General features: G+C 36.7%; 1 protein-coding gene across 1 annotated transcript in view; it reads left to right on the top strand.

The window, feature by feature from the left end:
- helz (helicase with zinc finger) overlaps positions 1–17,257 on the top strand; it is a 54,871-nt gene that overhangs the window by 3,583 nt on the left and 34,031 nt on the right. The window contains exons 2-15 of the mRNA XM_041982743.1: positions 5,943–6,185; positions 6,429–6,465; positions 7,150–7,274; positions 8,132–8,188; positions 8,510–8,558; positions 8,696–8,771; positions 9,021–9,219; positions 10,455–10,562; positions 10,748–10,889; positions 11,815–11,970; positions 12,102–12,372; positions 13,917–14,043; positions 14,177–14,389; positions 15,521–15,651. Of these exons, the coding sequence (XP_041838677.1) occupies positions 5,961–6,185; positions 6,429–6,465; positions 7,150–7,274; positions 8,132–8,188; positions 8,510–8,558; positions 8,696–8,771; positions 9,021–9,219; positions 10,455–10,562; positions 10,748–10,889; positions 11,815–11,970; positions 12,102–12,372; positions 13,917–14,043; positions 14,177–14,389; positions 15,521–15,651 (1,916 nt within the window). The 5' untranslated portion in view covers positions 5,943–5,960. The remainder of the gene's footprint in view (positions 1–5,942; positions 6,186–6,428; positions 6,466–7,149; positions 7,275–8,131; positions 8,189–8,509; positions 8,559–8,695; positions 8,772–9,020; positions 9,220–10,454; positions 10,563–10,747; positions 10,890–11,814; positions 11,971–12,101; positions 12,373–13,916; positions 14,044–14,176; positions 14,390–15,520; positions 15,652–17,257) is intronic.

The raw sequence follows: 17,257 nt of genomic DNA, 5'->3' as shown, positions 1-17,257 counted from the left end.
CCCACCCCTTTTTTTCATGGTCGGTACTAACTATAGCAAATATAGTACTGGAATTACTGGGCCACAAGCTGTGCTTTGACTTTTCTTTTTCAGCCAGTTATAACCCAAAGATTTGTTCCAGGCTGTGGTGAGTGCTTGGATAGAAATGCCAGCCATTTTTGCACATAATGACTATAATTAATCTTTTAGGGACACATTTATTTATTTATTTTTTATATATATATATATGAAAGCTTTTTATCAGCCATGCTGTGATAAGCTACAATGTCAGTTGGTAAACCAGTAAGGTGTTTATAGGATCAAAAGTCATTAGGCTGATGGCCAAGGTTGAGTATTTGAGGAATGGGTGTTCTTCAGAAAGTCACAGTGTACACTTCCTATTTTCATCTGTGCTATTTGGTGGGAATGAGGCCACACTGCCTCATGTAATCACAAAGTGAAATTCAAAGTTACTTTTTGCTGTTTGATGAGGTATTAATTTAATGTTACACAAGTGTCAAAAACCTTGTTTGCACCGACATTTTGATTTATTGTTGCAGATAATTTTCCCTCATTATTCAGTGATCATCTTTGCAGATCAAACAGAGGCAATGTAACACCTTATACTTACAGAAAAGTGACAAAAACATCCGTGTCTAGAATGGCCTTGTCCCCCATGATGGCTTTCCTTTTTACAAATTGTACTAAAAAGTAATACAGTTTTTTTTCTCCCTCCATTATAGGCAGTGCCATGTAACAGATACCATCTGATAGTCTTTTGGTACTACCTTAGCCAAGGTTCCAGTTGGGTTCAAAGCTGTACTGTGTGGTATCATACCATATTGTATGTAAACTACCATGTTATTGCAAAATGCCAAAAACATGTAGATTTTCTGTGATTGGCTCCTCTGCCTGCTTTTGGGAAGGCGTGGCAATGGGAAATGTGGCAAGGGTTTCAAACGGGTGGACATTATACTGTAAACTTAATCCAGGAGTCATTATAAATGACAACTTTTCCTATCTTGGTCTTTATAAAAGGCAAATGAATGCTGTTTGCAAGGGTAAACTTGGTTTTTGGTTTACTAGTTACATCTGATCAGGCTTTATCATCCTGCGTACTGCCAGCAGCATTTGAAAGAAACAGTTGGGTTTTTAAATAAGACTGAACACTGATTCCTACAGGTGCACTGGAACCATGTAGTAAAAAGTATAACAGTGGAGATGACTAAAACCTGGTCCTGTGCTATTGTGACCAATCTAAAAATATTTAATAGATTATATAACATGCAAATGATTTCAACTTTATAAAATTTATAATAATTTGTTTTTTGGGGAGTTGGTGGGAGAATAATGAAACTATGGATGTGATGTCACATTAAATGAAAGTTTGCAGGGTTTTGTGTGCTCTGGCAGCTAGACTAATGGTTGCACTTGATAATGTGCAGTAACTAAGTAATGCTGCAGACAACAAGTTGGTTCCCGTACACTGATTGCCTATTGCTGTCAGCCATAACAATACATTTTGAAAGTTTTGTTGCACCCCAGCCTGTCCCCGCTCATGTTTTCTTACTTGCGGGTTGGTCCTCTGTGCTATTATCTTTGCCTCCCCACTAGACTCAACTTCAGTGTCATGAACGGCAGTTATTGTTGTTAGTCCTTGTTTTTCTCAGGAAAATATGTACAAGCTGGACGACCTCTTCATTCAGAACTTGGAATATGTGGAGAATGAATGCGTATCGCTGTGCCAAGTTTACTAAGGCTGCAGAGCATAGTACAGATGCCATAAAGACTGTTCGTAATGAGATAGCTGACTGTCAAAAGCTGCAGTCCAAGATGGATCCACCTTGTGAAAAAAAAAGTCTTGCTGATTATATTGCTCAGTTATTGATTGGTCTCATTGAATTTTGGAAGTGAAAATGTTTACTATGATAAAGAGATTTGCCCAAAGTGTCAGCCAGTGTTTGTAGTCAACATCTGTTTGCTTCTATCCTACCGTCTGCTTGCATGTACTGTAGTGCAAATGAATTTTAATTCCTTATTTACTTTTATTTTTGGCTTTTGTTAAGCCAGATATAATCACTGAAATAAGCTTTTGCTAAGACAAGTTTACCAGCAGCCACTGGTTTTGCTTATGTGATATTGCCAAATTAAAACCAGCTATGACAACTTGTAAAGTTTGATTTTTGGTAGAGGAAGTAATTTTTGGATGGATAGGCCATAGGCAAGCTGCTGTGCTGCTGGGCAAACAGGTGAAGAAGTTTATAGCTCGTTCTCTTGCTCACGGGGGCTGTTCTGGCAATGCGACCATGTTTTGCCCAACACATTGTTACATTTAGTGCGAGTTATTTTTTTAATATGTGTAGACAGAGTTGCTAAATTGACCACAGATTGAAGTAGAATTTTTTTTCTGTTGCTCACCTTGTTGTGGATAAAACAGCAGAGGCGGGGATATGGCTGCGCAATATATGATGAGCAACAGGGTTTCCTCCAGGACTTATTAATCTGTGGGGGAGGGTTTTTTTTTTTCATGTACCACCTTAATTTTGTTTTTTCTTTTACATCTCTATTCTATTTATGAACTGGATATCTGTTAAGTGTGTCCTGTAAATAGTATTTTGGCATCTTACAGTTTAATTTGCCTTTTTTATTTTTCAATCTGTCATTTTATAATGCTACTGTAAGACTAAAATTTTCCAGTCTAGGATTATTGAAGTTCTTATGATTCTGAAAAGCTCTCCGTTCTCTTGTACAGAAAGTTGGCTACAGCTTCCCAGCTGCTCTCTCTGGCCATATTCTCTTGTTCTGCCCCTCCACTAACTCCCTCTAGTCTTTATGAGACTTATTTAATAAACGGCTGATCAAGATGCTGAGAAAGTACTAATATATATACGTTTGAAGACATGGACACCACCGCGTGCACAACCCCGCCCTGCCACAGACAAAGTGTTGTTAGTTGAAAGTGGTGTTGGTGATAAAACAGTAGAGATGTGGCTGTGGCTGTGCAATATGTGATGAGCAATAAGCATAGCTTCACAGTGGAAACGGATAGCGTTAGATTTAAATCTGTATAAACGGTGAACTGATTCCTGAAAAAAAAATACTTGCATTTATACAAACTGTAGACAGGTGATGGAAAAATCAGGCTTTGGTTTTATTGATGTGGATCGTTAAATGTAATCACAGACTAAAATACCATTAATTCCCATTAATACATCAATAATGATATGGATTGACACCGACACTCAAGGGTGAAATTATGTTTCCTACAGTATAATTTGACTCATCAGTATGAGTTTCATGAAAAACTCATGAATATAACTTGCAAATAGGATCAACAAGGCAAGCGAATTTCAGAAACCCCAAAATCTGCCAAACCGTGTATCCCCCTTCTTGTATTGGGATGCAGATATTTTAGGACTTTGTGACTTGCTTGTTTTGACCCAGTAGTACAGGTTTCATATAGGTGACCTGACATATTGGCTTAATAAACAGGGGATGCAAATTTCAGCAACAATAAAATTGGCACTGCTGAATCTTGTATTCAGAAAGAACTCTTAATGTTGTAAAAAGTAGCCTGACGGTGCCAATGAGATGCGAAAATAACAAAATAATTTAAACATAGTTTACACATAGTCACACTCAGCTGTGAATTCACTTTGGATATTCAAACCGGATCGTCAACTAATTTCTCAAATGACTGAGATGTGCCAAAAACTGCCATTTAACTTTGCAAAGTTGTCACACTTCATTTATCTTCTTCATTAAATGTAAACAAACAGGTTAGACAGAAATATTATAACCCAAGTAGGCATTTAGTAAGATGATGCTGGATAAATGCCGCCTTATGATCAAGAACATGGTAGTGTTGATGTAGAACTATGGTATACAGCAGGGGTGTCCAGGGTTGGTTCTCAAGGACTGTTGATTAAATGGATCCAGAAGCCTATGAAGCTCTGCACAATGACTCATTAATTTGAGTCAGGTGTGTCGAAGCAGGGACACATCGAAAACCTGCAGGATTGTGGACCTCATAGGACCAAAGCTGGACACCCCTGGTATAGAAAAACAGTTACAGAATACATTTAATGTTGCATGTTGCACTTAGGCATCTGAGGTTCACAAAGGTTTACACTGAATATTTATTAGAATTTGACTGTCTATACAGTAAAAAAAAAAGACTAGATATTGAAATATGTGCTTTTTCTGCTGATTTTTAAGCTTTACAAATCACAACAGTGAGAAATTGTTTATGTGAGTCAGAGCTGTTGTTCAATTTGCTGTTTAGACATGTCTGGATAACTGAGATTTTCCAGTGAAAGATTCTTATACAAGTTGTGTTGAAATTAGCTGGAAAAAGTAGCCAGCTTGTTTTGCAATGTTACTGATATGTAAGTGACTGCATTTCACAAAGGCTGATGTCAAGTAGATATTGGAGCTAAATTACAAACGGTACTGTTTAAATTGTTATTCAGAACCGCACAGTGTTTATCCCATTGTCTTCATATAAGTAGTAAATGCTCCGATAATAAGGGGATCATTTTAACCAACAGCAATAAAAGTCCCCATGATAAGATGAGATAAGATAATCCTTTATTTGTCCCACAGTTGGGAAATGTTGGTTCTACAGCAGCAAAGGTGATGGCATAAAACCAGTGCAAGAAAACAGCATTACAGGGAGAACAAAAACTGTACAGAACAAAAACTATATTAAAAAGTCTATACAAAAAGATCTATATAGTTGTCTATATAAAAGTTGTTATTGCTTTTCAAGCGGACACAATAGAGCAGTGTTTCCCAACCTTTTTTCCTCAGTGACCCCTTTCATGCATATACTAAAATGCCATGGACCCCCTGCTCCACCCTGTGCTGAAACCATGTTTGGTTTTAAGATTCTAAAGATTCTCACCATAAATAATGTATTCTGGTTGAATCCTGTCCTTTGATAAAGCCAAATTTAAATGAACAACATACAGCCTTACTTTAAATCATTAAAATAGGAACAATTTGTGGACGTTGATCACAATGGCTCTAATGTTCAAATCCTCAGGGACCCCAAGGGGGTCCTGGACCCCAGGTTGGGAACCACTGCAATAGAGGATGCACACAAGACATGGCTGTGGCATTCTTCGCCATTTTGGGTGTAGCCAGCTACTGTTTACATTTACACATTTAGGATTTTCACTAGTAAACTGTGTTAAAAAGACATCTAAAACACCCTGAAAAGAAATGCCCTCACCACGATAAGCTCACAAGAAACGGGAAAAGTCGTTACGATGCATAAACACTAATTATTATTAATAACTTAGATCCTTACTATTTGCTGAACAATGAGTCAAGTTCAGGTTTAGATGCATTTTATCAGACGTCACTGTGTTTGGTGTCGGTTCCTACATCTGACATGAATCCAAAAATACTGATAATTAAATGTTCATGCAGACATTTTACAAACGGATGGATTAAAACCTGTGAGTGGAACTGTTGGCTGCAACTACACCGTCATACTGAAAATTTATGTTAATAAACATTTAACATTCTGATATTTTGATTGTAAAATCAATTGTATTATCTGTTCTTCTTTGTGGATTAATTTCTGATAAGAGAATATATATGTGAATATATATATGAAAAGACATATGACTAAATATACAGGATTAATTAATGAGAATAAGATGGTTTCAGTCTAAAACTCTGAGTAGAAAACATGTCTTAACATTTGTTGTGACACTGGAAAGTTTAGCAAAAGATGCTAGCATCTTTGTAGTTAGGGATTTTAAAAGAAATGAATAATACTTTATTAATCGTCTGAGGGAAATTATAGATTTAATGTTTAATGATGTTATTTATTATATCAATTATAAAACCAATAAATTGATGCTCTAATAGGGAAGACTGTTGCCCATAGAGGACCCTACTAAATTCTGTTTGCTGGTCCCCCCCCCCCCCCCCTCCTTTTGTACTTACAGACGTTTTGTCCCTGAGTCATGGCAGACAGGAGAGCGGAGAAGTCATGTGAAGAAGCCAGCAGATCGTTAGCCAGGCGGGAGTACGAGGCGGCTGTCACCCACAGCACAGATGCCCTGGTGGTCCTTGGGCCCCAAACCCCATCCTCCAGTGCCCCTGTCCCACTGAGTCCTTCATCCGTTGTTGCCGCCGGGCCCCTCCGCAGCCGTGCCCTGCTTTACCGAATTGCTGCCTTCCTACAGCTGGTGAGGGCAATTAATGTATTATACATTTCTCTTCCCTACAGTAGCAAACATGTAACTTATGATCTGAAAACTTAACTCGCTTTCCTTTTAGAATGATATTGAATAAATGTTGTGAACAATGATAATTGACTAATTTGCCTTAATAAAATATGAAATATTTATATATATATTATATATTATATGAAACTATCCTTATCTGCTTTAAATGTCACCTTTTTTCTTTTTTTCTCCTTTTATAAACAGAAAAACTATGATGAAGCAGATGAAGACAGCAAACACGGTGAGTAGCAATTCAAATAGGAAATGAGGTGTTGTCCTGACGTGTAGATGTTGTCTTTTAGCCAAAATAGCACTAGTTTCCACTGCCCCAAGCAAACTAAAGAAGTCTCTGTTGATGGAAGGTAGCTAAGGTCAAGGCCAAAAAGCAGGTTGCCAGCTAACTATTAATGTAATGTGTGCACACATGTACATTTTTTTTTTTTTACGTTTGCATCTTTTTTATTTTTTACTTTATTTATTTTTGTGGTTTTGTGGCAAGTATGTGATTGTTAAAGTTGCTGATATTAGTAATAAACTTAAATCAATGTGAAGTCCTAGAAAGAAATAAGATTTTATACTCCTAAATAAGAAAATCCTAGAAAATAGATGTATAAATGTGCTGCAACACATATTTTAGTGACCATTAATAGATCTGGAGTAATTAAGTCAAAGACTTGAAGAAGAAAAAAAACAAGCAAACAGATGTTGATGTTTTGGCTCAAAATGTTGTTAATGATTAAGCTTTAGCCCCCAGTAGTTGATATGATTTATAAGTGTGCCACACAGATCGCGATGTGTTACAGTATTCCTATTCCATCACTTTATTCTCTTTCTCATGAAGAGACTTACAGATGGACACATTGTTGGAAACCTTGATGATTTAAATCTATTGAGCTGTTCTCTTCTCTTCTCTATTCAATCACAGTTCTGGCTGAAGAAATTGCTCGGGGAGACGGTTCGCTACAGTCTAGTTTGCGCTCCATGCTGTTGGATGGCAGCCTGCAGGAGGTGGCCAGCATCCTCTCCAAAGCCTTGTATGGAGAACCAATGGTATGATTAACAAGGCTTGTAAACAATAAATGCATGCATATGGTCAAGCTACACATTGGCAATAATAAGATTATAAAGCTAAAACATCGGTATTATTTTCAGGTTTGAAATAATTGTATATGTGTATCATGGAGAATCCATAATTTTTGGTTTTCTAATTTTTGCTTTCACAGGAAACTGATAAATATGTAGAAGCAAATGATACTTAAGTGGCAAATTCATGAGCAAATACATGAGTAAATAGAACATAACAATGCAGATGGTGGATTAAAAAAAAAGCTATGTAAGGCTGTTAGGACTGAAATATGACAGTAAGTTCACTGCGTTACATACCAGGTCAGAGGGCAAAGAAGACATTGTACAATACAATTATGTTAATAATTTTTTTTTTAATTCTTGATATTTAAAAGAGCAATACACACATCAGGTTGCAGTAAAAACATGTTTATGCCACAGAAAAGCCCCTCCTCGACATTTTTAATTTAAAATGTGTTTTCAGAGAAGAACTAGAGTCACTGTTGTAAAAAAAAAAAATCACATTGAGATCAAAATATATTCTGTAATGTATAATTGCTGACACAAACAATGAAAATACTGTGGGGGAAAAAAAGAACAGAGGAAGCAAATAATGAATTCTTGATTAACTGTATGTAACGTATATTATGACCAAGAAGGGTAGAAATATGGCAAGGTGGCAGATTTTAAGGTGTTAGTTCCCTGTCAATGCAAATTTTAATATGCAATCTTTTTTATAGTGCATAATGTGATAAAAGAGAGTTAAATATACTTGTTAAGGAAGTGGTATTAACGACTTCATTACTGTTATGATTTAACGAAGATCCTCTTCTTCTTCACAGAATGGCATTGTTACAAAGGACCTGACCCGATTAAAAATGCTCTTCTCTGAAATAGAGGCAAGTTCTGAAGTTTATGAGTTAGGACTGTCAAATTTACTGTTTTTCTGCCCTCCTGTTCGAGCCTTTCAGTTAGTTTTTGTTAGTATCCCAAATAATGTTTCAATGCTTCTGGATGAGAATCATAAGATCACGTTATTTTGGTCCAGATTTTAGGATTTAGTTATTTTGTGCTACTTTGCATAAATTTCTTTCTGTTTTTTATTTATCATTTTATGCAAATATAGTTGACCAATTGCTTGTGTGCAGCTTAGTTACTACTTTACATAATAACAATGATAATCTTTTATATCCACCCCAACCTGCTCCATCTCATGTCAGGCTGTAAATAGAGACATGGCACCTGAATACACAGACGACCTGGATGAAGGTGAACCATTATTTATATTAATATTCCTTCTAAAGTTCTTTTAATGCATATGAGCACATTCTTTATAGGTTAAAGTTGATATTATTTAAAGGTTTTGGCACAGTGTTTTGTTGACCTCTTGTTTTGTGTATTGACAGAGGTTCAAGATGGCTGGCAGTTCCGGCCTCCTCCCAGAGGAGTCACTAGCAGTGAGGAGTACACCCTCTGTAAAAGGTAATACAGATGGTCTTTTAATTCAAATACATGAGTATAAAAACACAATAGAAGTTATTGCACAGAATATGAGGTTTTGGATGTTTTTGCAGTTGTTGTTTCTCTCATATTTGTCTGAACCCATCTGAACACAGAACCCAGTGTTTTTGAGTTAGCACAGTCACGATGTGAAAACCATTAGCTCCACAGTTTATCTAATATCTGTATGTTTTCGTACCGCATTAGTATGCCATTTCATTTTTCTTGTAGGTTCTTGGAGCAGGGCCTGTGCCGGTATGGGGCCCAGTGTACGTCAGCCCATTCGCAGGAGGAACTTATGGAGTGGCAGAAGCGTTATGCATCACGACTCATTCGCCTCAAACAGCAGCAGGAGAGCAAACACTTCACTGAAAACTACATGGAGACTCTGATAGAAAAGTGGATGAACTCCCTTTGCCCGGAGAAAGTGGTGAGTGGCTTTGTGGTGCATACAAGCATGAGTAACTGTAGAAAATGTATAAAAACTCTACTAAAGTGGCCAAAGTTTTACACCTGAAAATCAGACAGAAATCCTGGTTTTTAAACTCACCGAGAGAGGTAAAGATGTAAACACTAGTTACCAGTTACTATTACTAGTCTTAATTATATTGCTCTTTCTTAGGCTGTTATGTTAATTTGTTAAATCAGTTTATGATGAATCTTGTCTGCTATGGAGCAAAGTGGATTGTGAAAGTATAATTTCTAATGTTGTTCTTGTTAAGATTTTGTACATGTATAGAAAATGCAAGAAATGTGGGGAAGCAGGTTAGTTGGAAGTAAAAGACAGGAAGAAGGGGGTAGGATTCAGTAAGCTTAGTTATCTTCCCACTACTTTTTGAACACTGGTGTGTTATTTAGATGTTGATGATATTTGTTTTGTTATATACTGTTCAAATGAAGACACTAACTAACTAACTAACTAACTAAACCTCTCACTGGGAACAGTTTGGACGTTGCATTCCCCACGGTTGCCAAGCCCACCTTATAATATGAGGAGGGAGAAGAGTTACTCTGTCCTCTCTGCGCTGCAGCTGCCTCCCCCGGCAATATTAAGTGATTGTTATCAGAATTTTGCAATTTTAAAAACCAGTTTCTGCAGGTTTAAGTGTCATCTCAGCAAGCATTATTTAAGTTGCTATTTCTGACTAATTTTGCTGTCTTGATACACAAAGATAAAAATGTAAACAAGAACAGCTTTATTTGGGAATTACTTGTATTAAAAGACAATATCTGAAAGCAGGGATAAGAGTTAGTGGGCTAATCTTCAGTGGAATGCAAATACTGTTCTGTAGTAACAATTTTCCAGCCCCCCCCCCCCCCCCCCCCCCCCCAGCAGAGACTTTGTAATATTGCAAAATAATTACTACATGACTAATTAGCTCCTCAGTACAGATGCACAACATCAAAGCACCTTTTTCACAGTTATTTTCCAACATAGAAATGTGTTTTGAGGTAAAATCTGGAAATTTAATTTGGAAAAGAAATGGTGAAAACCTGTCCTCTTGTCCTCAGCATTTAAAGCTAAACAGTAACTTTTTTTTGTAGAACTATAGATTTTACACTGGTGTGACACTGGAGAATATTAAGAAACCTCTGCCATTACTTACTGTCATTCAGTCTTTTCTTTTTCCTCCTCTTCTTTTCTTTGTTTCTTTTTGTCTCTAGCTAAGCGACAGTTTAGAAGGAGTGAATGTGGAGACCAGCTCCAGCCTCTCTGTTACAGTCACCACCAAAAAATCCTCCCACTCCTGGATCTTCTCCTTGTTGTGCAAGGTAAGGTGAAAAAGTTGTTTTATTATTTATTTTTGTCTAACCAGATCATCTTTTATTGTGAGAAAAAGCTATTAAAAAAAAAAAAAAAACATTTTGGAGTAGAACATGTTTTTACTACATTCCTGTCAGTGCTGCTTGATTGTGTTTTACTAAATGATCTGATTATCTGCGTTATTCTCTTCCAGCCGGCTAGAAAGCTGTACCGCATTGCTCTGCTCTATGATGCCCATCGACCGCACTTCTTCATCACAGGTGTGTCAGCTGGGGAACGCCTCCAAGCTGTTCCCAAAGGATGCCAAGAGTGGACACCAGGAGAGGAGACGGCAGGTTTGTAGTCTATTTTTTTTGGTAGGGAATTTAGTATTAATTTTCATTTGATGTCTATTGAACATCACCAAACTTTTTTATGTCTTGTCTTTTTTTTTAAAAAAAGTTTCTTCCTATTTGTCGTCACATTTTCTGGTCCGGTTTTGAAGGCTATGGATACTTTTTAAAATTTTAAACATAAATATTAGTCTTTTACCTTTTTAAAACATATGAAGTGTAGTTAATATTGCATTAAATAAGATGCTCTTTTGCTCAAATGCATGTGTTTATTGTAATTTTCCATCTGTCACTATTGCATTTTTAAAATTAGCCTATTGGAAAAGTCTGAACATATTCAAAGCTGAGGCCATTTACTAAAGAAACCCTTAAACTGTAACCTTAATGGTTTCTCTGAAGAAAGCTGAAAGATTAAATGAAAGCTACTTGCTTCAGATTTTATTTTAAATTCCTGACTGTGTCCTTGTGTTAATCAATAGTTTTATTTCAGTAGTTTTTTACAAGATTAGTTTAGAATAGTTTGTCTGTTGATGTTATTTGTGTGTTGCTGCAGGCATGAGCTATAAAACAACTTCTAAGTCCCTCCAGTTCATGATTGGTTAATAGACAGTCTAGTAGTCTGATAGTAGAAAGAAAAGGGCATGTTTCAGGGTTGAATTGAGTAGAAATCTCTTATTTCTTTGCTAAATATTTGTACTTGGTCCATGATGTAATAAATTAGATAGTAATATTGTCTTGTTTGTAGCTCATACATAAGATTTTATTTAAAATCATATGCAGTTTTTCCCGTTACAGTTTCTTAAAGTCATAGACACAAACTCATAACATGCTGTGCTCTTTCTTGTAAACATTTAAGTGACAGGTTTCTTTGAGGACAGTGGATTTTGATTTTTAATGCACTAAACAAAAAAACTTTCTTTTTTAACAGTGGCTGCAGACAATGGCCTCGATCACTGTGTCTACAAGGTAGCAGTCGGCTTCAGCACTGAGATCTTTGGTACCTTCAGACAAACCATTGTTTTTGACTTTGGTTCAGAGCCAGTGCTAATGCAGCGAATCATGGTGGATGCTGCCTCCATTGAGGGTATGATTAATGAAGCAATTTTATCTGAAAATAAGTGCATATTAAATGCTAGACATGAATTGTATTATATAACCTATAAGACGTTAGTGGGAAGATTTCTTTGGCAGACTCTTTTGTCTTTTGTTCTCCAGACCTAGAACACCTGATGGCAGCCAGACAACAACTCTTGATGACTGCAAAGCGCTGGGACCCTTCCTGTAAGACCATTGTAGAATTCTGTCCCAATGAGACGATGGGTGAACTGGAGCGTAGCCTCCTTTCCCGCTATCAGATACCTCTGTCAGCCGACCAGCTCTTCACCCAGTCAGTTCTGGACAAGTCTCTGACCAAAGACAACTACCAGGCCCGACTACATGACCTGCTCTACATAGAGGAGATTGCACAATATAAGGAAGTTAGCAAGTGAGTAGCTGGATATTTGGGTTTCTTCTTTCTGGGGTTTTGTGATTTCATCGCTGGCTATGAAGCTTTTTTCTGTCCTGTTGGGTGGGGCTAACACCCACGGTCCAGTTTGAAGTACAAAACAAGTCAGGTTATTATCCAAAACGGCCTGTAGGATACACTCTAATGTCCTCCCTTTATGTTGTCTAGTGACACACCTGTCCTCTGGGAGGTAGAGGTTTACTATACTAGTACATTTTAGCCTTAAGAGCTTTGATGGCTACTACACAAAATTGGAAAGATTTGTCACCTTGTTTTAGCCATTGTCTGTGTTTAAGAAACACATTTACAAGCTTTTTAGTGTAAATATGACACATGTCCAGATTCTTTGTCTGAGTTCAGGTTTATGCATTTTTATTGAATTCATATAATCAGACTGCTGAGAACAATCATGAGTACATACACAGAGATGAAATCATGCGAGAGTTGGTTGTGATGAAATGTTAACACAAGGTGTCAGACTTGAGTCTCAGAAATTTGCAGCATTAAACAAGGAGTGTGTGTATATCTGACACAAAGCATCACAAACTGTTATATATAAATGTTTATACTGGATGTAAATATACCTTTTGGTTTGATAAGAGGAAAAAGGGTTTTCTTTGCATAGACTAAGAACTGATTTCGCTTTTAGAAAAAAAAAAAAAAGTCAGTTTTATTAAGTATAGTAGTCTCTCTCTGCCCTTTAAATGTCTCTTAAATTGATGTTGTGGAATGACTAATCCTGCCATTTAACTTAATATGGAGCTAAATAATGGATTCCTTACTGTTATTACTTTCAGCCTAAAATGTTCTTTTAATATCAACAACTATCATTCTGTGGATGAAAATCTCCTTCTGCTTCTCATGGTTGATCATGTTCTAGCAGGTGGTGTCTTATAAAATGTGAATTCCTTTGGATGTGTGTATGATGAGCAGTCACTAAAACACACTCTGGAGTCATTAAATACAACAAAACTTAAGAACTTTTTGTTTTATGATCCTTTCATTTTTTATTTTTTGCTTTATAAAAATTGTATTTTCTCTTTTTTGTTTAGTATAAGAGGGTCAGATCTAAGATGATCATTGAAGGAGAAAAAGTCGAGTTGCTGTATCTTTTGAAGGACTCCCTTGTAGAGTCACTTGTCATAAAGCTGATGCAAAGCCATTTTAAGAAACCTTAAAGCTCCTTTACACTGCTGGTGTCCTAATAGAGAATGCATTTACTTATCTGCAGATGTCAATCATCCATCAGATTTCAGCATGAATATTTCTTCCCATTTCATCATTTCACCTACTACAGAGACCACAGAGGGAATCTTAAACAGTTGAAACTGACATTCTCTCTACTCCAAACTACTTAAATTTTCACCACATATCTGCAAGGCCAATGTTTTTATTTTTTATTTTTTTCTTCCAAAGATTCATCTTGTTAAGATAATCTGCTTGTTCTTTTCTTAGCTGGTATGGTATTAGTCAGCGTTTATGCTTAGTAATATGCATAACTGGTGTCTATGTTTGTCCCCCAGGTTTAACATCAAGGTGAACTTGCAGCTGGTCACTAGCTTTATGCTGACTGGCATTTCTGTTGGAGCCAAGTACGCTCAGAACGGACAGCTCTTTGCGCGTTTCAAACTTACTGAAACACTTTCCGAGGTAATTATGCTGGCTGCAGTTGCTCATGTTGTTGTGCCTTTTCACTCAGTTATAAGGAAGTGTATTTACTGTGTTGCTTGAAGCCCAAAACCATGTTCTCACCTGCCGTCCCAAACTCTTTATCTTATGTTAGGACACACTGGCTGGACGGCTAGTGATGACTAAGGTAAATTCAGTTCTGCTGCTACCATTGGGCCGCGAAGTGGGCAGCAGCCAGCCGCCTCCTGGCGTCAAAGAGCGTGTTTATGAGGCTGTGATTGAGGAGAAAACCAAGGACTACATCTTCCTAAGGATCTGCAAGAACTGCTGTGATGAGTTGGGGCTGCTGCCTGACAGAGAGTTACAGGTATGGGTGCATGCCACTTAACCAGGTGGTACCACCTTTCTACTACCACCTCTGTAAATTAATACCTAAAGATTTGGGCAATTAAATGATCTCATTCTTTACAGGCAGTTTTTTTGTTACATATTTGTTAGGCAGCTTTTCCTACTTAAATTTTAAAACATGGCTTGTGCTTCTATCAGTAAGTTCTTTCATAAAAGTTTGATGAATTAATCAGTATGAGTATTAATGCCATTATGTGGTTAAAAAATATTTTGGGAAGGGGAGCGAGGCGCTGTGTTTCTGTTATCAAACAGCCCTCTTTCCATCACTGTGGGGGCATTATCTCCTCCTCCTCCTGGAAATGCTTCTCCTGTCTGCCTGCTTATGTGCTACAATTTCATTTCCCTGTCTCCTTCATAGGTTTTTATTTCCAAAAAACTTCAAGCCTTCTTCCATCCTTTGCATATCTAAAACTTACTCTTCTTTTGTATTTGTCATTTCAATTTCTGTTTCCATTAATCACTCCCCTCCTTTTTTTCTTTCTATATTTATTTTTACCAGGCTTTTATGTTTTTTGCTGATCCTTATTTTTTTTCTTTCTTTTTTTAAATTTATTATATCTTTATTTCAATTTCCCCAATTTAAAAGCATCACATGCTTCTTAGGTGACTTGGCTAAGCATTTAAAAAGAACCTGTCCTTGATGTATACATTTTGTGCAAAGGATTATAAAGAACTTTTGGTGGAAGAGATGATTCATTGAATTGTTCTTACAAACATTATGTTTAAAAATAACACAGTTTAACATATTCAGGTGTGGCAAAGGGAGTACAGAATCGTTTACAAAAAAACATCAAATAGATAGATTTTGAATATAATTTTTTATTACCATTTTATGTAATTTTACAGATACCCATGTTGCAAATGTGACGCATTTTTGTTGTGGGATGTGGATTCTCTAAATCATAAAATAATCATGCTTAAATTTTGAACCAGAGTTGTTTGACACAGTTTACTGAAGAAATGCATACTTGTTGCATTGAATCATGGAGCGTTGATTTGTATTGCTTATGATAGAAAAATCATAGACGTTGTAGATTTATATGGATCAATAAGATAGCTAAACAAGCTGTTGGTTTTGCTTCTCTCCCAGGTGGAGCTCCAGTTTCAGCTGAACAGACTGCCATTATGTGAGATGCAATATGCCCTGGATCGCATCAAAGATAACACCATCCTTTTTCCTGATGTTAGTTTGGTACCCACCATCCCCTGGAGCCCCAACAGGTTTGTATCCAACCATGTGACAAATGCATATGCGTGAGGTGAACTGATGTAGTAGGCCATCTCTGATATCACTGCCTGACCTCAGAAAACTCAGCTGCAATTAATATCAAACATTTTAAGCCTCCTCCACCTTTGGAAGTTATCACACATAAAACCAAAACACAATGTTCCCAATCTCCCCAGCCTGTTTTTATTTATTTATTTATTTATTTTCTCCCCAGCCAAGCATTCATAGTTTTGCTGTGCATGTAGAAGCTGCATGTGGCTTAATAGCATCTTTATTGTAATGGTTTAAAATACTTAATAAAGCTGCATATCCCGGGGAACTGAATCTTGAGTAAATTGTTTAATCAGGCAGGCATCTCTTGTAAATTGGTTGTAGATAGTGAGAGCTGGTGAAGTCGTCAGTATTTGTTCTGCAAATAATGTATCAAATAACCAGGGTGGATTAGCCCCGCTAGGCATTGTATGTACAACAATGTGACTGTTGCCCGTTATCAACCCTGTTATTCTATGCAGTTGGTAAAAAAAAAAGATGTTGGAAGCACAAGTTTTCATTTAAACATGATAAAAAGTATAAAAATGATTAACCAAAAGACAAATATATTAACAGTAGAACATGTGGATCTGGCCTTTACATTTATAATATTGTATAAAGCCAACAAATATTATACTGCACATATTCTTTTATCACTATTATGATGGAAAAGCAAGATTGGTATATTCAACCATGAGGCGTTATTCATATAAATTGATGCAAACAAAAGCTTATTGCAAATATTAGCTGTAGTTTCACTGTGTGGGAGTGTGAGCTGTCTTTCATATTGTTGAGTGCTGCACAGACTACATCTTAGGTTATAATGCCGCAAAAGTTAGGCTGTTATGTTTGCATACACACACATTTTATACAGTAAATGCAGCTAATCCTTAAAAAATTATATTATGCAGAAACTTCTTTAATACCTTCTCATCATATTAGTTTGACAAATACCCTCACACGGGGACACAACCTCAATTCGAGTCTTGAGTGAATATCCCTCACCTTGCTGACTTGTCGGCCATTCAGAAATGCTTTCATCTCCCTTCAGCTTTACATATCTCTCTCTGCAGTTAGACAGGTGATGGAAGTGAGGCACTAATCTTTATTGACAAGAGCCAAAGTCATATAATCCCCCGTGCTTTTCTTGGCTGCTGCTTTATCTGGACTTCAGAATAGCATTCATGTCGACTTTTGTTTTAATTGGATTTTGCATAAGTGAGGGAGTTTTTAATGAACAGCGTGCCAGAATTTGAATTTACATCATGTCTGAGCCCACTGTTTTACATAGTTTTTGATTGAATTTTAACATTAGTGTACATGTGGATACACCTCCATTGGCAGTTCTTTCAAAGCAGTAAAAAATTTTTCCATCTTTTTTTGTATGATGGTGCATCATAGCAGAAAGTGACAGATTAAGTTGAAGAGTTTAATGTAAAGCTGGTTATTGAAAGGACATTCTGTGTGGTTCTCAAGGTTTTTCAGACTGTGCAGTTTTCACTACAATTAAGAGGAGTGCAGAGCTTGGTTGTGTCATGTTTATGCTGTCAGTCTGTAAATATGACATAA

Source organism: Melanotaenia boesemani, chromosome 4 (assembly GCF_017639745.1).
Source record: "Melanotaenia boesemani isolate fMelBoe1 chromosome 4, fMelBoe1.pri, whole genome shotgun sequence".
NCBI classification, from domain to species: domain Eukaryota; kingdom Metazoa; phylum Chordata; class Actinopteri; order Atheriniformes; family Melanotaeniidae; genus Melanotaenia; species Melanotaenia boesemani.
Note: the sequence above shows the minus strand (reverse complement) of the source record. Positions and strands in the feature narration are given on the sequence as shown.